Below are 21,899 nucleotides of genomic sequence, written 5' to 3' on the forward strand. Positions count from 1 at the left end.
CTTTTAAAGGATCCATATAATTGCTTTAAAGAAAATTACAAACCTTTAACTGTGGATAAATTTGCCGAATCATATTGAGACTCAGTGCATTTAGAAACTTTGGTCTGTTTAGTGTTATCACACCTGCACAACCTTTTCTTTCCAATAGTACTTCTTCTGCTGCATCTGTGTGGTTAGACATTTTCTATGTAAAAAGAGTAATTTTTATTAGATACATTGTTTTTATCACAAGTCAATTTCAAAACAAATACAACAAATAAAATTCAAAAATTTCACACAATGTTAATGATAACTGAGTGAATGGATACCTAGGTATACTAACAAAGGTTTCTAAAGTAATTTAGACTCTTCAGATGGAGAATTTCAAAGCACACTAAACATAGCTCTTACATATGGACAAAGTAATTTATGTACAAGAATAGTCACTGCAGCATTATTGTCAATACCAATACCAAAAGACTGGAAATGACCTAAATATTTATCTGAGGGAGACTGCTTAAATAAATTGTGCTACATTCATACAATGCAATGCTATGGACAATTACAAAGAATGAGGCAAACCAACTGTATTCCCGAAACCCCTAAAGAATACCCTGGGCTCTACCTAACACACTATAAAAGTGTCTTTACCTTTTAAGTTTTTTTTTTTTTTTTTTTTTTACAGAAACTTAAAGCCTCCAGATGGCTCCTATGCCAGATAAGCCCTGAAACCAAGAGGTATCAGTCTCTCCAAGAACATCAACCAGTTTCATTCCTCTAATCCATAATGTAGATACCCTTTTAAGCATGAAGAAGTTAGAATGGTCATTGCCCAAATATCCCTGAAGACTGAGAGAAAGATTAAATGAGATGGAGGAAATGTAACTGAGAAGTTAGGATTTAACAAATAATTATGACCACTGACTCATTATATAGATATTTCTTTTTAGTTTCTAGTGTATTAGAATTGCCAGAAAGAAATACCTGAAATTGTTGAACTGTAATCCAGTAGCCTTGATCTTTGATAATGATTGTTTAACTATATAGCTTTCATCTTGTGACCATGTGATTATTAAAACCCTGTGACTGACATTCCCTTTATTCAGTGTAGGGGTAGCTGAATAATAAAATAAAAGACATGCATGAAAAAAAAATAACAGGTTGGGAATATGGGGGAAAATACCTCTATGTAAACTATGGGCAACAGTTAATAGCACTACTTTAATAATCTTTCATCAATTGTAACAAATGTAACTGCTGTTAAAAAAAACAGAATTACAAAAAAAGTGCTATTATCAATTGTAACAGATTTTCCTCATCAATGCAAGTGGTGGTGGTGGTGGGGAGGTGTATGGGAATCCTGTATTTTATGCATGATTGTTCTGTAAACCCATAATTTCTCTAATAAAAAAATGTAAAAAAAAATCACTTAGAAGCAAAACTTAAATGGGGGGGCAAGGGTGGGGGGTAGGGGGTGGGGTGGAGAATGAGGCAGCTACCTGTCCATACACTGTTAGGAAACTATCTCAATTGCAGTAGGTAAGCTACTTCTCTTACCTGGTTACACAAAATTTTGTGTATAGAATATATCCCTCACTGGATAAATGAGAAACTGCTAAAAATGGTTGCTTCCAGGAAGAGAAACTGGGAAACTGGGAGTCAGGGGTGGGAAGACTTATTTTTCACTGTTTTCCTCTTTAAACTTTTTGAATTAAGTGATTTTTAAAAAGAATGATATATTAGGCTTAAGAGGTACTAAGCTGCATGACTCAGAAAAGAATATTTTTAGTTGTCTTATCTTGTTAATATTAAATAAAAATTTGTGGTAAAAGGAAGCTATATACAAATTTCACAAAAGAAAACTTCCAAATATCTAGCTTCATTTCAGGTGACAAAATTCAAGAGCCTAAGGGTACCAACTAGCTAAAGGAGAATTAATCTATATACAGATACAATACAATATACAAATAACTAATTTATATAAAAAATACAACTTAGCGTCTGTGCTGATTTGAAAATATGTACCCCAGAAAAGCCATGTTTTAGTCCTGATTTAATCTTGTGGAGGCAGCCATTTCTTTTAATCCTGATCCAATACTTTTGGTTGGAATCTTTTGATTAGATTTTCTTCAGGGATATGTGACTACACCCATTTCAGGTGGGTCTTGATTAATTTACTGGAATCCTTTAAGAGAGCAAACATTTTGGAGAGAGAGCCAGAAATGACAGAAACCTGGGAGCACACAGAAAATTCAAGGCAGAGCTGACAAAGATGTGGACACGGGAAGAACAGAGACACAGGTGTTTGGAGATGCTTGGAGCCCAGCAGACATCGTCATGAGATGTTAAGCAAGCCAGAACCTGAAGAGAGCCAAGGGAAGCCAAAAGATGATAGGCAGCTCCAGAGAGGCAAAGTGAGGAACCCCCACAAGGACAGAGACTGAAAGCAACAGAACCCAGAGCAGGGGACTAGCAGATGCCAGCCACATGACTTCCCAGTTGACAGAGGGGTTCCTGACCCACTCAGCCTTTCTTGAGTGAAGGTAACCTCTTGCTGGGGCCTTAATTTGGACACTTTCACTTCCTCAGAACTATAAACTTGTAATTTATTAAATTCCCCTTTTGTAAAAGTCGTTCCAGTTCCGGAAGCTAGTAAACTAACATAGCATTCACATAATCGAAAATGAAAAACTTTTAAAGTGTTCACAGGAGAAAATGTAAAATAGAAAGCAACATGGGAACATATAAAGACTCTTCAAAATGTTAAAAGTTTCAACAAATAATTCTACTATAGAAATTTGTTCTCAAAAAATAGGTGTAATGAATGACATCAACAAAATGGCAGAATGAAACCTCCAGGCTTCTGTCCTCTCCACAACAAGCAAAAACTGGTAGAACTAGGTACACAGGTAGTTCAGTGCAGAATTCGCATCTGCGATGTGGGTAACAGGGGCTTGATTCCCAGCCCATGCATTCAAAAAAAAAAAAAAAAAACTGGTAGAACCACTTAGCTCAGAGCACTCTGAAAAAGGGTTGCTGGGTGAGTGGTAAATCAAGAAAAAAGCAAATTAAAAATAGTAGGTTTGGGAGTTAATGCTTAGTGGGTACTGAGTTTCTGTTAGGGGTGAGGGAAGAGTTTTGCTAATGGATGGAGGTGATGGTAGCACAACATTGCGAATGGGAACACCACCACTGAATTGTCTACTTAAATGGTAAAAAATGGGAAAGGTTATGTTATAAATATGGTACCTCAATAACAATTTAAATAAACAATCACAACCCTGAGGTGCCTTTGTTGGCCTTTATCCCACTCCTTCCACAACTCAGTGCAGGGCCAGCACTCCGTGAACCCCTGGTGCCAGTCTACGGATGGTAGGGATGATGGAAGCCCAGCTCTAACTGCCAGGGGAAAAGTTACAGATAAGCAAGAAAGGAAAGCTAGAATGAACCCCGTGGTACTGGATTAAAGTGAGAGACATCAATATAAACTCATGTTTATATATACATATAGAACAAATACAGAAATAATTATAGATATATAGATATATGGTTGAGTATATGGTATATATGTATTTTACTATACATACATGTATTACCTAGCTCAATTTCCTGAGAGAAAGCAATGACACTTTAATAGCAAAGAACACTCCCAGTACCCAGATTTTGATTTCCAAATGCAATTCTAGGGCGGGCAACAGTGGATCAGTGGCACAGTTCTTGCCTGTCATGCCGGAGACCTGGGTTCAATTCCTGGCGCCTGCCCATGTGAATAAATAAATAAATAAATGCAATTCTATAATAAAGTCCTCCAGGGCTCCATGGAGAAATGGCTGATTCTAGGGCCAGGGCAGGAAAAACATAAGATGAACCCAGAGTACACCTTGTAGTACCAGAAAGTAAGGAAATGCTCAAAAACATAAAAGGATGGGGTCTGGCCTACTTTGTCAGGCTAATGACAAAAAACACATAATAAATGGGCTGGCTTAACAACAGGAATTTACTGCCTCATGATTTTTGAAGCTAGAAATCCAAAATCAAGATATCAGCAGGACTTGCTTCTGCCCTGATGACTGAAACATTCTGATACTTGCAGCCAGGAATCCTTGGGGGTTTTTATATCTACCTCCAGTTTCATGATGATGTCCTCTTCTTCTGTGACTTCCTGATTCTCTTTATAAAGCCTCTAGTAATCCAGATTAAGATCCACCCTCATTCAGTTGAGTCACACCTTAACTAAAAACATTTTCAAAAGGCCCTATTTACAATGGGTGCACATGCACAGGAATACAAATTAAGATTAACAACATGTCTAAACCCGGGTACATAATTCAGTCGACCACAGAGCCATATCAAAGGAATTTAAGGGCTAAAATGAAGGGATTTGAAATGGCTAAAGCTGGAATAATTTGAGCAACAAAATAAAGTGATATCAGAATATAATCCAAAGAATAAAACATCTACAAGTCCCTGCTGATTAGATCAAGGGAAAAGACATGATCTTCCTTAAAGAAGGTTTCTAAATATATGTAAATATATAATAAATGCATATCATGTATTCTCTGATATCATGTGATGAGAAAGGCCCTTCACTTTTCTGGTATTCGTTTCAAAAACCTGTAACTCCAGTTTTAATGATGAGGAAAATACCAGACAAAGCCAGACTGTGAGACATTTTACAGGCTGTCTGGTCAATACTCCTCAAAACTGTCAAGGTCATGAAAAACAAGGATAGACAAAACCTGTTACCTGACCAGAGGGGACTAAGGAGACATGACAACAATGTGGTATACTGAACTGGATCCTGGAATAGAAACTAATGGGAAAACACTGGATCACAGAGCAGAAAATTAATGGGAAATCTCTAGACCCAAATAAGGTCTAATATAATGTGTCTGCAATAACGCCTGACATCAGCTACAATAACTTTTTACCTCAACTGCAATGCAATTCTGACTCTACCTGCAATTAAGTCAGACTCCACAAGTTAACAACACAATCCTTAACAAGACTGCCCTTACTTTGGACACTGACTACAAGTTCAGGAGTTCCTTGACCACTTGTACTTCTGACCAAACACCATCAAATTCGGAGGATTTCTAATCTGTCCCCTCAGATTGGATATTTTGCTAGAACTCAACAGAACTCACTGAAAGCATCATTCATGAAAAAGTTTTATTACAGCAAAAAAAGATACTAGCAGAGACACATAGGATGAGTTTGAGGAGGGTCCCAAACACTTTCTGTGTCCTCTCCCTGTGGAATCAAGATGCATCATGATCCCAGCAAATCAATATGCATTACCAGTCAGAAAAGCTTACTTGAGCTTCAAGTGTTCAGAGTTTTTACTGGGGTTTCGCTATTTAGGCATGACTGAAGGAACCAATGCCCATGCAGTTAAACTTGATCTCCAGTCCCTCTCCATTCACTTTGAGCTAATATGATAAAGCTCAAAGCCCCAACCCTCTTATCACACAACTGGTCTTTCTATTGTGGCCAGCCCCCACCTTAAGACTACCGGTGTAGATGACCCCATTTTGAGCCATCTTATTAGCAAACCATCAGGTATGGCTTGGCCCCAACCACGAGTAACAAGACACTCCTGACATGGAAAATTCCAAAGATTTAGAGGGTATCTCCCAGGCATCTGGGAGTAACTTGACTAAATATTGGCCAAGTTCTTTATTATATACTAGTACCGATGTTGATTTCTTAGTGTTGACAAATGTACCATAACAAGGAGAAGGAAAACATTAGGGGAAACAAACTCAGTGTGGGTTATACAGGAATTCTCTGTACTATCTTAACGACTTCTCCGTAAATCTAAAACTACTCCAAAATAAAGTTTATTTTTAAAACTCTGTTCTTTGATAAAGTCAAGCAATAAAATGTAACATTTTCACAATGATCAGAATAAAGAGATTTCCCACTTCCAGCTAAATCTGCAATCTCATTAAGATTGGTAAAACGTAAATATCCAACATGGTAACCACTAGTAAAACTAAAATAAAAATTGCTTGGTTGGGAACATCACATTCCCAGACATTTTTCCATAAAAACATCAATAAAAAAAAGAATGTTATATTTTATTTTGTACCTCCAATTGTTAACTTAGCAACTTACCATAATCATCTTCCATGTTATACTACAGGTACTACCTGATGCTCAATGCTGCTCTGTGTGTATTTCGGTTTGCTAAAGCTGCTGAAATGCAATATACCAGAACTGGGTTGGTGTTTAATAATGGGGATTTATTAAGTCACAATTTAGAGTTCTTGAGCTATGAAAACATCCAAATTATGGCATCAAGAGAAAAATACCTTGACTCTGAAGGCTGCTGGCATCCAGGCTTCCTCTGTTACATGGGAAGGCACATGGCAATGTCTGCCTGTCCCTTTCTCCTGGGCTCCATAGCCCTCAGCCTGTTTCCAGTGGTTTTCTGACATTTGTAGGTCCCTGCTTGCTTTTCCTAGGATCTCTGTGTCCTGTGTGTCTCTTCTCAGCATCTCCAGGGCACTTCTCTCCTTCTGTGTCCTGGGTATCTCTCTCACTAGGTCCATTACTTAGTTTCACCTGTTTGTTCTCTTTATCAGCTCTTTCCAAAATGATTCTGGGAGTTTTTTTTCTCTCTCAAATTCTTTTGGGGTACTTTCTTTCTGACTCTCTCCATGAGCTCTCTTAATGGACTCCAGTAAAGGAATTAAGGCCCACCCTGAATTGGGTGGGTAACATATCCAAGGAAACAACCTAAGCAAAAGGTCCCACCCAACACTGAGTCTGCCCCCACAAGAAAGGATTAGAACATAGCTTTTCTGGGTTACTGAATAGTCTCAAACCAGCACAGTGTGCCATTAATAAAATTCTGTTTCTAACTCAGAAGTCTAGTGTCTTCTGCCAGCCTTGTAAGTGTGATTAAATCAAATCCCAGGCCCACCCATAAGCCCCTCCTGTGCCCAATCCTAATCACAGTCCTCTCCTGCCCTACAAAAATAACAAATATTCTGGCGTTTATAATAGTCACAAGTATGCATCCCTAGGCATTACGTTTTGCAAATTTTTTAATTGAGTATTTCTTTTACATCTTTTAATCTACAGATTCTCTCTCCCTTTCTTTTCCTTGCAATTTGAGAAAATTAAGCCATTTAACTGATAGAATTTCCTAGTCTGTGGTATTTATGGCAGCAGTGTTCACAATTAACAATGGATAGAGGGGGCTGAATAGTAGGACTGAGGAATGGAAGGGGCAACTGTATATATACAATGGACTACTCAGCGGCCACAAGAAGGAATGAAGTTGTAAGAATGCAACTAGGTGAATAACCTTAAGAATGTTGAAATGTCAAACAAAACAACAAATATTATGACTCACTCATATGGACTAACTATAACACAAAAACTCTAACTGAAGTCGAGAGCATGGGTTACCAGGTTGGGGCCTATTTTAAAGGTTCCTAGATTATAAGCTCTAACAGCAGTCACATATATCCAGGAGGTTTAACTGTTATTTCTTAATTCTCAGATACCGAGCTGTTTTTATAATCTGGTCATTCCCAGAAACTTCAGGTATTTCTGTGATACCTGAGACTCACAGAGCACTGAAGCTATAAAAGTCAACACTACCCCATAAAGGAACTGTTTAAAATGTTGAAAAAGGGGTCAGACTTCAACTAGAAATATGAATGAAGCTGATCTGGATAGGATTGGGGTAGATGAGAATACAAGTTAAACGATAATATAGTCCATATTTTAAAACATCAATTTCTGTGTGAGACTAAAGGGAGAGATGTTTATTTGGTACAAAGTTTATATTTGGGTCTGCATTACCTAATTTAACTTATATGGTCAATTTAGCTGAACATTATAAGTACATGGAATCTTGAGTAGGGTGTGAGAACATTTTGATTTGTCCACGTTAGTGTGATACACCGATATATCCCAGAGTGATTTGGGCAGTGAATAAAGAAGGATTTGCAAAGTCTCCTTGGGGGACTGGGGAGAAGGGAGGAAACGTTCAACCTTCCCATTTGAAGAATTCCTGATATTTTCGCAAGTGGTGGGGACAACCAAATCAATAAATAGACCAAGCCTTCGATCATGGAGTTTGCCCCTATGAAACCTATTCCTGCAAAGGATAGGCTAAGCCTACTTACAACTATGCCTAAGAGTCACCCCCAGAGAACCTCTTTTGTTGCTCAGATGTGACCTCTCTAAGCCAACTTAGCAGGTAAACTCACTGCCCTTCACCCCTCCCCCAACATGGGGCATGACTCCCCAGGGATGTAAATTTCCCTGGCAACATGGGACAGAAATCCTAAAATAACACGGGATCTGACATCATGGGATTGAGAAAGCCTTCTTGACCAAAAGGAGGAAGAGAGAAATTAGACAAAATAAAGTTTCAGTGACTGAGAGATTTCAAACAGAGTCAAGAAGTTACCCTAGAGGTTCTTCTTATGTGTTATATGATATCCCTTTTTAGTTAATGGTGTATTGGAGTAGCTGGAGGGAAGTACCTGAAACTGCTGAGCTGTATTCCAGTGGCCTTGATTCTGGAAGATGATTGCAGAATGATATAGTTTTTACAATATGGCTGTGTGACTGTGAAAACCTTGTATCTGATGCTCCTTTTAACTCATCTGTTAAATGAGTTAAAAAATGTTGATAAAAAATGAGTTTAAAATATGGATAAATAAATAATGGGGGATAAGGGATAAAATAAACTGGGTAGAGTGAATATTAGTGGTCAATGAGAGGGAAGAATAAGGGGTATAGGATATATGAGTTTTTTCTTTTTATCTCTTTTTCTTGAGTGATGTAAATGTTCTAAAAATGATCACGGTGATAAATACACAACTATGTGATAAAAATATGAGTCACTGATTGTACACCATGTATGACTGTATGTGTGTGAAGATTTGTCAACAAAAATATTTTTTTTAATTTCCTACTCTAGATTTTGCTGATTGCATACTTATGTTATCTATTTTTTTATTTTTCCAACAGTGACTCTTGCTTTCTTATTTTTCCTTAATTAACAGACTTTTTTAGAGCAGTATTACATTTACAGAAAGATTGAGCAGAAAATAATAGTTTTCACAGTTCCCACTCCCTCACCTAAGTTTCCCCTATTAACATCTGACATTAGTGTGGCAGATTTGCTACAACTGATAATACAAATATATCAGTGTTGGTTTAACTAAAACTCCTTGTTTACATTAGGATTCACTCCTAATGCATAATGTTGTGTTTGGCAGTTTAGAGCTGTTATGTATTCCAGAAAAGGCCATGTTCTTTTTATCCATTCTTGTGGGTAAAGACCTTGTGGGTGGGAACTGGTTAGGTTGTTTCAATTGAGACAAGACCTAAACAATTCAAGGTGGGTCTTAATCCTTTGGTGAGAGGGGAAACAGAGGCTATAAGTGGGGAGGAGGTGAGGGGGAGAGAATGAAGCTAAGAGAGGAGCCACAGATGCTCAGAGGAACCCCAGATGCGAGCAGCCTTTCTTCAGAGAAGGCATCTTCCTCTTGATGCATTAATTTGAACATTTTCATGGCCTTAGAAGTAGAAATTTGTAGACTAATAAATCCCCATTGTAAAAATCAATCCAGTTTTGGTATATTGAATTCTGGCAGTTTTAGCAAACTGAAACATGTTATGACAGTATCATAAAGAATAGTTTGACTGCCCCAGAAATTCCTTGTGCCCCACATATTTATCTTTCTCCAAACCTCCCCTGGGAACCACTGATCTTTTTACTGTCTCTATAGTTTTACCTTTTCCAGGATGTCATATAATTGAAATCATACAACATATGGCTCTTTCAGACTTACTTCTTTCACTTACTAATGTACATTTAAGGTTCATTCTAGTCTTTTCATGGCTTGATCATTTCTTTTTACTATATAATAATATTTCACTATATAGGATATACGACAATTTATTTATCCATTTACCTACTGAAAGACATCCTGGTTGCTCTAAAGCATTAATAATTATGAATAGAGTGGTAGCAAACATTTATGTACAAGTTTTTTGTGGCCACAAATTTTTAATTCATTTAGGTAAGTATCAGGGAATATGTTTACTGAATTATATGGTAAGACTATGTTTAGTTTTGTAAGAAACTGCCACACTGTCTTTTGAAGTAGCCATACTATTTTGCTACTACTTATTTTTAACAGCTATGTAATAATACATTGTTGCATAGCTATTTAATCAGTTCCCTACTAATAGGCATTGGGCAATTCTCAATTTATGCTATTATAATGATGCAAGAAAATTTTTAAGCCTGGATCTTTGAGCACTCAGGTCAAGTACTTTTTGTAGGACATTTACAGAGCATCATATTTTCAGCAAAGAATATCACAGTATTTTCTACTGCTAATGCCACTAGAATGACATAAAAAAATGAATGAGTAGAAGGATTTTTTTTTCCCTACCTGGAAAACTCTTGGCTCTCTCAAAAACTGAAAACAACTCTTGGCTCATTATTCAAAACACTGAAATCATTCAGACAAAGGGACAAAAAGGAAAAAAATGAACTCTCCATGATTAGCCTCATTTGTGTGTACGTTTATTAATTCGGCAGAAAATTAAGTTTCTCTTTTCCAAAAATATCACACATGACTTCCAACAAAACCTAGAAAAGGTTTCCATGAAGAGAAATTTATCATTCTAAGACAGATTACAGTAAAAATTTTTTAAAAATTACTTCACATATAAACCAAAGGAAAAAGGAAAAAAGAAAAAGATATATTACCAGAGAGCCATTATATTCTAAAGGAGGAAAAAACATTTAAGGTTGAAATTAAGACATTCTTAAATCTTTACTGTACAAAGAAAAACAATAGGCTCACATTTATATTTTCAAATTTTTCTTTAGTAAATTAAAAAAGTCATTTCTTATTTTAAGCTACCATTTAAAGTTTTTCATGACACCATTATAAGCAGTTGACATAAACTTTTTCATTTAATCAAGACAACCCTATAAATTAAATACTAGGAACTTCTTTCCACAGATAAGGAAACTAAGGCTTAAAGAAGTTAGGTTACTTGCCTGGAGTCATACAGTTTGGAAGCAGGACCACAAGTAAAACTAAATTTATCTCATTCCAAAGCCAATAATCTAACCATTATGCTTTCTAAACCATCTCTCACAATTACCTCCATCAAACTACATAATTCCACCTACTTTAATCCACTCCACAGAAACATTCCCCACTTCTGTAATGACTGGGTGATCCATTGTTTCCATCTACTCAAAGTACAAATATGGAGGAAGCTCACTAAAATGTATGGGCACCACCAACACACAGCTCTGTGCTGAACTGATTTCATCAAGTCTGCCAAAATTAAATCTATGAGACACACATAAGGTGAACATCTACTCTGCTGGACTATTAAAACTATTTTGGCAAAATCCATATTAGCAATATTTCCTCAAAAATGCAAAGGACTTTATTGGTGTTACATGGAAGGGGGAGACGACCTATGGTTCAAATTAGTTTGGAAAAAACTTAAGCCAAGATAAGCAAGTTATATTGCTGTAAGACTTTTCAGTCCTTAATAAATAAAGGCACAATGTAAACTCTCAAAATACAATAAGCAGTATATTTCTTACTTGAGGATCTTTTTTCATGGAATATCTCTTGGGAACTAGTATTTTGTAGGTCACACTTTGGAAAATACTACTTCATCACGTTCAGAAATACTGAGAGAAATGAAGTTTTTCTTTGAAGAAAATCCAGAGCCTTTTATAGAGCAGATATTTTAAAAAGTTGATTAAATTGAATGAATACTCTCATTCTATTAATGCAGTCCTGCTATTAACACCAGTCTAGGACAAACATCATGCTGTGGGTAAACAAGTCTCAATCTTGAAAACTTCCACTACATGTAATAAGTTAAACTTCATATAACAAGTAATATTTTACACTACATGTACCAAGCAGTACATGTACAACCTTTCACTATATCTAATATCCACTGCCAATGAATGGGGTTGCAACTCAAAAGACATACCCAAGAGAATATTCTTCCACTTTAGCAGAATATACCTTATTTTGGCATGCCTTACTGGTTTACATGTTTGTCCAGCCTCATATATTTTCCACTCCTGATATTTTCATTAATTTCCAGTCAATATTGAAGAATACTATTAAATATAAATGACACAGATATGGTACCAAAGCACAACACAAGTATGATACTTAGCATTAAAATAATTTAATAAATGCTTTCTGAATACTTAAGCTTCACTTAATCTTTTCCAACTTCAAACAAGGTCAGTTTTTAGAAAATTTCTTAAAATATTCTTAGCTGCTGGGCGGGCCACAGTGGCTCAGCAGGTAAGAGTGCTTGCCTGCCATGCCCAAGGACCTGGGTTCGATTCCCAGTGCCTGCCCATGTAAAAAAAATATATATCCTTAGCTGCACTATCCTACTACTCTTCTGTGATATCTACTCTCCGGCTTCAATTATTGCCTCTAAGCAACAGTCTCAAAGTATGTATATCTTTACTTCTCCAGAGGTCCAAGCTCTTATTTTCAAATGCCTCTTGCAATTACCTAGATAACTCCATGGCACTCCAAAATCAACCTGTTAAAAAACAAATTTATTGTGCAACAGGACTGATAGTAAAAATTCAGAAATGGATAGCACAATACTACCTGATTGTAGCACAATAATATAAGTACACTGAATGAAGCTCAATGTGACAATGATAGTGGGAGAAGGGCTGGAGGCATGTATGAAACCAGAAGGAAAGACAGACAATAGACTGAGATGGTATAATTTAGGAATGCCTGGAGTGTGCAATGAGGGTGATTAAATGTACAAATTAAAAAATGGTTTTGCATGAGGAAGAACAAAGGAATGTTAGTAGTGTAGGGTGTTGAAAACAGATGGTCATCCATTTTTTTAAAACGTCAACTTCTGTGTGAGACTAAAGGGAGAGATGCTTACTTGGTGCAAAATCTATATTTTGACTAGTGCATTTCCTAATTTAACTTGTATGGTCAGTTTAATTGAACACCATAAGTACATGGAACTTGAACAGGCATGAGATTTTGTTGGTTAGTATGATGTTCTGATAAATCCCAGAGTGGTCTGAACGATGAATAAAGTCCTTTTTGAAGGACTTTATTTACAAAATATTTACAAAGTCCCCTTGGGGGATGAGAAGAATGGGGGAAATATTCAACTTACCCATTTGGAGAATTCCTGATATTCTCCCAAGCAGTAGGGACAACCAAATCAATAAACAGACTGAGCCCTCGATCTTGGTGTTCACCCCTATGAAACGTATTCGTGCAAAGGATAGGCTAAGCCTATTTAAAATTAGGCCTAAGAGTCACTCTCAGAGAACCTCTTTTGTTGCTAAGATGTGGCCTCTCTCTCTAAGCTGACATGGCAAGTGAACTCATTGCCCTTTCTCACTATATGGGATATGACTCCCAGGGGTGTAAGTCACCCTGGCAATGTGGGACAGAAATCCTGGGATGGCCGGGACTCAGCATCATGGGATTGAGAAAACCTTTTTGACCAAAAGAGGGAAGAGAGAAATGAGAAAAAAACAAAGCGTCAGTGGCTGAGAGATTTCAAACAGAGTCGAGAGGTTATCCTGGAAGTTATTCTTACACCTTATATATATATCTCCTTTTCAGTTTATGGTGTATTAGAGTGGCTAGAGGGAAGTACTTGAAACTATAGAGCTGTGTTCCAGTAGCTATATTTCCTGAAGATGATGGTATAATGCTACAGCTTTTACAAAGTGATTGTGTGATTGCGAAACCTCTGTGTCTGAGGCTATTATCTATGGTATGAAGATGAGTAAAAAAAATATGGATAAAAAAATAAACAAATAATAGATGGAACAAAGGTTAAAATAAATTGAGTAGACTGAATACTAGTGGTCAATGAGAGAGGGGGTAAGGGGCCTGGAATGTTTGAGCTTTTTCTTTTTCCTTTTTGCTGGAGGGATGCAAATGTTCAAAAAAATGATCATGGTGATGAATACACAACTATGTGACGATATTGTGAGCCACTGATTGTACACCATGTATAGAAGGTTAGTATGTCAAGAATGTTTCTATGTTTAAGTTTACAATAAAAATATTTTTTAAAAAAATTTAACAAACCTCCACTAGTCTGTCTCTTCAACTCTGTTCCCTACATCAGGTAAAGGCATCATCATTTTCTCAGTCAACCAAGCTCAAAATGTTGGTTTTACCTTTGATTTCCACCTTTTCTAATCTCTCTCCCAGTAACCTGAAACTCTTACTCTAAAATGACTCTTATTTATTTACTACTTTCCACTCTCACTGATGTATCCATACATCATAATTTAACTCTTTTGGCACATTTCCAGAATCTTTGCCCTCTGATCCATCCTTCACACTGCCACAAAATAAATCTTCCCAAAGCACAATTCCAATACTATCTCTTCCATTCAAAAATGTTCAATGACTCTCCACTAACTTCAAAAACACTCAAGTTACTTGACATGGCCTTCAAGTCTCTCCACAATCTGATCCCAGGCAAACTCTCTGAGCCCACCATGGCAGAGCATTCAATATATTGGATACTCAGAGCCCTGAATGTACTCTCCATTCCACTACATCACAATTCTGGCTGCCTAGAATAAGCATATTGTATAATGGAAAGAACAGATTTTTGAAGTCAGGTGGGCTCGAACATTTGCTCTGCTACTCACTACTTTTATGTCCTCAGGCATATTATGCTTAGAGCCTAAAGTTTCTGTATTTGTTAAATAGAAATAACAAAATCATCTCTTAGGGTTACTGCATGAACTTCCCCCATTCCCCATTTCTATCTATAGAAACCCTAATCATGCTTCAAGGCCCAAATCAAATAAATGACACCTCCCCAAAAGCTTTCAATGGTTACAAAGTCAATATCAGTCCATCCCACTTTTGTTCACATCTCTAATTTATATGTTCTTTTAACCACACTTTATTGGTACGTATTTCTATTTCCTTCATTAAACTATTCATTTTTAGGATCAAAAAGTGTCTTTTTCATAAAAGTATTTCAAAGGACTTAAAAAATTTCTGTTTACATGGCATAGATAATAAATTGGTTGATGCTGATTATAGGTGAGCTGGCTATAAAAGGATAAAAACATGGCTTCTGTCGTGGAAACAATATGTACAATATCATTTCATGCAGACCAACCAGTATACTTTCAGAATGAATTGAACTACTTTCTAAAAACTAAAGGAAAAATGGAAGTTTATTCCATGTCTAGGTCAACATTATGTGGAAGAAATGAATTTACGCACATTAAACTTAAATGCTGCTTAAGAGTTTAAAATAGACCATTATGGAGAATGAAGGGGAAAAAAAGCCTTCCATATATAGTCTTCTAGTAAAAATATCTCCAAATTAACCTGTGGTTACAAACGAGGGCTCATTAACAGTTGACTGCTTTTCATAGCTTCCCACCTGTAGAAATACAAAATGTTGGCCTCCTTTCTGAGTTCTGTTTCCCAGGAAGTATCTCGGAAGATCCACCAGTGAGGTTATCCTATTGTTACAAATCAGTCCTGTTCACTTCTCATACACTTGCCTGCAATATTACCATCACTGACAGATTTCTACCATTCCTCTACAAAATAAAAATCCCTCTAGTGTCTCCATTTGTTGTCTTAGAAGGGTCACAGAAGGACAGCTTGGGATACAGTCTCTCTATCCCTGAAGCTCATATAAAAGTCAACATTGGGCTCCTGAATCATTCTGCTCTCAGGTTCTCATGAGTATACTGCTTATCTTTCTTCCTTAAAGGTGGTTTATGTCCCGAATTCCCATAGTCCCCAGATATGGATTCTTTCATGTTTTCCCATTCTACCTGTATATATATGTCTGAACATATATCACTGGTATTGGCATTGTTCCCAGTTTTTTATCCAGAAAATTTTTCAATCCCATGTAAACCAGGGAACTAAAATCAATCTGGGTTGGAAAGGAATAATCCAGTCCTCAGACCCCTAGGGCTCAACCCCACTTAAGTTTAAAACACTCTGCAATAGTTACATAGTGCCAACTCTGTCAGATGCTTTATAATATAATAGTTAAGTCTACAGAGTCAGATCATCTGGGTTCAAATCTCATCTCATATTTACTGGCTATATGAGACAGATATGTCATTTGGTCTGTCTGTCCCTCAATATCTGATCTGTCAATTAAGGATCAGGTCACAATCTCTTAACCAAAAACCCTTGGGGTCAGATGCATTTAAGAATTGAAAAAATTTTCTAGGTTTTGAAAAGGTAAAATACATATCACATATAGTATATTGTCATCAAACGCTTTAATTATTTTCTACCAAAACATAAATAGTCACACTAGTTATGATAAAGGCAAAAAGAGCTCAAGTATGTTCAGGTCAGATTTTGCCACCAAAAGCATTTACCACAAACTAACAAAAACTTTAGTTTTAGGTTTTTTAGATTTCAGAAATTTGTGACATCTATGCCACAGAGAATCAACTGAGCTAATACATATTAAGTACCCAATGGCATATAATAAATGCTATATAGAGTGACGTTATTTTTACATGCAAAGTTCTTGTCAGGCCCTACAAGGGAAACAAAAATGAATAAAAATTATTTCTCCCTTGCAATTTGGTAAACTAAGGGCCTCTAAACTTTAGAAATAACTATTAGTATAACAATAGCTAACATATTTTAAATTATATGTCATGAACTGTACCAGATATTTAAATGCATTATTTATGATTCATAAGTATTCTATGATAGATATTACTATCCTGTTTTAGATATATCAAAAGGGAACCAGTAAAAGTAAAAAATTCTGCCCAAATATCTGAAGTAGTGGACCTATTATTTAAGCCCAGGCATTCTGACTTGAAGATACATGCTCTTAACCAGAACCTATTGCTACCTACTAAAAGGTATGTGTGGCAAGTCTTGGCACTATAAAATTGGGACCCATGATGTACATGGTTCAACAAACCTACCATCTTGGTATTTCTCTACTTCCCTAACAATGACTCTGAAGTTATACATTATAATCTAATACAGTCAACAAAACAAAGCCCAAACTTACCAAGTGTTGCAGAATGATATGAGTCCTCTTGAATGAATTAAACCTGAAAGAAAAAGTACAATATAACAAACACAGTGATGTAGGTAAGCACGCCTGAATTTACAAATACTTTATCTCCTTTCCTTGTAGGCTCTTCTAAAAGGTATTAGAACAAAAGTTTTGTGTTTTTATTTTTTGTATTAGAGTGGTTGCAGTTTACAGAAAAATCATGCAGAAAGTAAAGAATTCCCATATATCCCCCACATACAGGCAGTTTTCCCCACTATTAACATTTTGCATTAACATGGTACCTTTGTTACAACAAATATAATAATGAAACATTATTATAATTATATTATTAACTACAGTCCATGGTTTACATTAGCATTTATGTTTTCTGTTGTATAGTTCTATGATGTATTAGTTAGGATACTCCAGAACAGAACCAACAGGATATGGATATATATATGTAACATGCTAAGTATTATAAGATTTATCATAGACATTGGTCAAGTGTCTATAAGGATCAACAAGTCTGAATTCTGTAGTATAGGCCATGAGATGGCAACTCCAATAAAGGTTTGATGAATACCGTAAGAGAAACTGGCAGGCTGAAGTAGTGAAGGAAATTCTTCCTGACTGCTGAAATCCTAAGTCTTCCCTTTAAGGCCTTCACAACTGACTGAATGAGACTTCTCTCATTGCTGAAGGCAATCTCCTTTGTTGACTGTAGATGTAATCAGCCATAAATGCAATCAACTGATGATTTAAATTCATGATATATCTTCATAGTAACATTCAGGACTGTGCTTGTTTGACCAAACAACTGGATACCATAACCTAGCCAAAATGATACATACCTTAACCATCACAGTCCACCCCTTGTCAACCTGGCATCCATATGCATCTCATTAAACCATACTTAATTTCTAAATAAAAACAGAAGTCATATTTTAGCCTAACATAATTCAACTTTCCTGCACACATCCAGAAACACACTAACTCTTTCTGCAGCAGAGGGTCCAAGTCCTTGGATAATATTCACTCTTAAACTTGATATCCTGTAACTTAAATTCTAAGACATAAGTTAATATAACTGATGTTATACGATGCGGGCATAAGATAGAGAAGAAAAACGTATTTGCTTTATGTATTTATTCAAATATATTCATAACAAAACAAGGAAGAAATATGTATAACCAACACAGTTCTCGATAAGGTAACTGGTCACTTGGTTATGTAGTTCATATTTATTAATACCTTCTTCCACTATCCACTCCATATTACCTTTACCCTCAGTAAGAACCTTAGCTTGTCATGGTTCTTTGCCTGATGGGGTGACCCCACCTTCATTCCTGAAGTTTTTGGGCCATTATAGCTGTGCCTGGATTGAGTTGTTGCAGTTCTCCATCGACTTTCATCACAGGGTATGGTAGTTCTGACAGATGCACCTGGGGATCGCCTTTATTCCAGGTAAACTCTTTACCTCTATTGTACAACAGTCCTATTTCCCCTTGATAATCAAGATTGATCACCCCAGTCAGTACAGTAATTCCTTTCTTTGCCTGCTGATTCAAAGGCTAAGGAACCTAATGTGCCCAGGTATGGTCTCAACTTCCAGTTCAAATAAAATCACTGCTGTGTTTCCTGGTGGAACTGCTCCTTCTTTTGGAACTGAGATGTGTAGACCAGCAGAACTTTAAAATGTGTGGAAAGGAAGCAAAAATTTTTCTAATTACTAGAGGTAACAGTGAATGATGTCACTTCCATTTCCAACCCTTGATTCTTGCACCCAGGAATCATGGCTATGGGAAAAACAGTGGCATAGAGTAGATGTTAAATTACAGCATATACAGCCGCCTGAAAAATACTGTTCTAGCCCTAAAGGTCTTGCTACCCAGTTGGAAATGTAATGTCTTCAAAAGGCCATTTCAACATTCTATCAATCCAGCTGCTTCAAGATGACAGGAAACATGGTAAGACCAGTGAATTCCATGAATACATTCCCATTTCTGCACTTCATTTGCCATGTATCCTTGATCAGAAGCAATGCTTTCTGGGATCTCATGATGGTGGATAAAAAGTATTTTGTAAGTCCACAGAGAGTAGTTTAGGCAGAAACACTACATTCAAGACAGGCAAACCAATATTCAGATTATATGTCTATTCCAGTTAGTGGACTAACTGTCCCTTCGACGATGGAAATGGTTCAATGTAATCAACCTGCCAACAAGTAGCAGTTTGATCACCTTGGGAAACGGTGACACATTGGGAACTGAGTATTGGTTTCTGCAGCTGGCAGACTGGGCACTCAGTGTCTGTAGCCTTGGTGAGCAGAAGTCCATGTTGTCGAGCCCATGTTTAACCTCCCTGCCATCACTGCACTTTGTTCATGAGCCCATTGGGCAATGAAAGAATGGCTGGGGAAAGAGACCAACTGGTATCTACAGATTGGGTCATCTTATCCACTTGATTAAAATCTTTCCCTGCTAAAGTCATCTTATGGTGAGCATTTACATGAGACACAAACATCTTCATATTTTTCACCCATTCTGAAAGGTCTATCTGCATACCTCTCCCCTAGACCTCTTGTCACTAATTTTTCAATCAAGTTCCTTTCAAGTTCCTGACCACCAGTCAAACCACTGGTCACAGCCCATGAATCAAAAAAACACACCTCCATCCATTTCTCCTTTCAAGCAAAAAGAACAGGTGCACTGCTCGCCACTGCCCTTCAGGGTTGTCCCAGAAAGAGACTGTAGACCTGCAGCTATTCACTTTCAGGTGGGACCTGCATATCATGCAGGTATATAATCTATAAACCAGATCCAAGTTTTCTCTTCCCCAGTCAATTGATTGTAGGGAACTCTCCATGGGGGTTGAGATTGGAAGAGGCATTGGCAAGGCTTTTGGAGTGAGGGTACTGTCCTTCTTGATCTAGGTAGCAGAGAAATGTCTTTATTCAGGTTGTGAAAATTCAACAAATTGTATCTTTATACTCTGTACCTTTTTTTTTTTTTTAAGTTCCCAAGAAATACCCTTGAGAACTCAACAATATCGTGAGAAAGGTGTATATAAAAATACTGTGGGAGGGCCATGGTGGCTCAGCAGGTAAGAATGCTTGCCTGCCATGCCCAAGGACCCGGGTTCGATTCCTGGTGCCTGCCCATGTAAAAAATAAATAAATAAATACTGTATTAGGGTTTACTGGCATGCATGTTAAACAAGAAGTCAAATTTAAAATGTATAGCGATATCAAGGCTGGAATCAGTAGCCATAGCAATCTGATAAGGACTGTGCACACGTTTAGATACATATACTATCTGACTGAGATTATTTGAGGGGCATTAGCTTAGTTGAGGCTTTAAAAAAAAAAAAAAAAAGAGGCAATATGACCATTATTATCACTTGTAATCACATTTCAGATGTCTGGATTCATAAAAATATTTATAATCCAATTTATTTTCCAGAAATTATGTTACTTTCTTTCTATATCCCATTCAAATTGAATACTATAAAAAAGGGAAACACTACAAATTTGTTTTAAACCAATCACACTTCACTTTCCTAGACTAGCATTATATTTAATTTTAGTATAAGTAAAACGCTCTTATCCTGGCCCACTGATTTCACAAGTTGTCTGCATAAAATCTTGTAAAAATTCCAAAGGCCAGGACACATCACAAAAGCAATTAAATCTCAATCTCTAGAAGTGGAACACATAAACTCTCCCATATGATTCCAAAGTGTAAAGAAGTTTAGGAACCACTGCCTGGTCTTAAAAATACTCAGAAAAAAAAAAATTTCATAAAAATGAAACTAAAAAGACAGATCCTAGTTTATTTGGGTACTTTCTAAATAGGGTTTTCATATAGACTTTTTTTTCTTCATATAGACTTTTAAAATCTGAACTATAACTATAACTCAAATTTTTTGGACATTCTAAATACTAAAAAATTCAAGAGCTTATTTCTTTAGATACTGAATGAATCCGAATTCCTTGATGAGGATAGCACCCAAATGCGAGTACAAAGTTAAGGAAAGTTCCACTAGATTAGTAAATCATATGCAATAGTTTAAGTATTACCAACAGCATAAACAGTAAACAGACAGGAACACAGGCCTATGTTTAAGCCCCAGTTTTATTTGCAAGACAAAATTTTATTACACTCAAAGTTAATGTAAATCTACCAAATGCAAGTCTAGGTTCCTTGCCAGATTCAGTACAATCATACTGCTTACATTTGTTCCGATTCATACTAAGCTGTTACTTAAAACATGATACTATTACCTTTTATATCTCAAAAATATATTTGAAGTATTCAGTCCCCAAGTATTCTTCATTTCTTATTCTCCTTCCTTTCTATTGGCTCCAAATTGTCATCTGTGGAGGGAGAGACTGCAAATTTCAGCTACCGCTAATTTCCTATTTATCAGGCTTATTTCCCTCAGGTGACTGTCAACTTGACTTCTTAGAAGAGTTGTTCTCAAAGTGTGGTCTCTGGACCAGCAGCATCAGTATCTTCTGGGAACTTATTAGAAATGCAAATTCCCCTCATGCCATCTCAGACCTACTGAATCAGAAACTGGGGGTGGACCCAGAAATCTGTATTTTAACAAACCCTCCAGTAGTAAAATGGCAAATAACATTTTTAAACAACTGTATTAGAAAGATCAAAATGTTTAGGGGACTTTTTGTAATTACCCAATAAAACAACACAGGTTCACAAAATTAATGACTTCTCATGAATCTGTTTAAGCAAAAGGATAATATAATGAAAGTAATTTATAATGAGATTATTACACCAAAAGTAGGTAAGGTAGGATGTGAATAGAGACAAAAATCAAGTCCAAGA

At 36.5% G+C, this 21,899-nt stretch overlaps 1 protein-coding gene across 7 annotated transcripts in view; it reads right to left on the bottom strand.

Moving 5' to 3' along the window:
* Positions 1-21,899, bottom strand: part of HIBCH (3-hydroxyisobutyryl-CoA hydrolase) — a 149,120-nt gene that overhangs the window by 124,531 nt on the left and 2,690 nt on the right. For 2 of the 7 annotated variants that reach the window (XM_077154454.1, XM_077154450.1), the window contains exons 2-4: positions 21,335-21,427; positions 17,065-17,107; positions 44-184 (exon numbers count right to left, since the gene is read on the bottom strand). In XM_077154454.1, the coding sequence (XP_077010569.1) occupies positions 44-184; positions 17,065-17,107; positions 21,335-21,387 (237 nt within the window). In that variant the 5' untranslated portion in view covers positions 21,388-21,427. Of the gene's footprint in view, positions 1-43; positions 185-6,099; positions 6,180-17,064; positions 17,108-21,334; positions 21,428-21,899 lie in introns of those variants that run through there. The other 5 variants (XM_077154455.1, XM_077154452.1, XM_077154451.1 and 2 more) reach the window with 5 other exon arrangements.

This window comes from Tamandua tetradactyla, chromosome 3, assembly GCF_023851605.1.
Source record: "Tamandua tetradactyla isolate mTamTet1 chromosome 3, mTamTet1.pri, whole genome shotgun sequence".
In the NCBI taxonomy this organism is placed as follows: domain Eukaryota; kingdom Metazoa; phylum Chordata; class Mammalia; order Pilosa; family Myrmecophagidae; genus Tamandua; species Tamandua tetradactyla.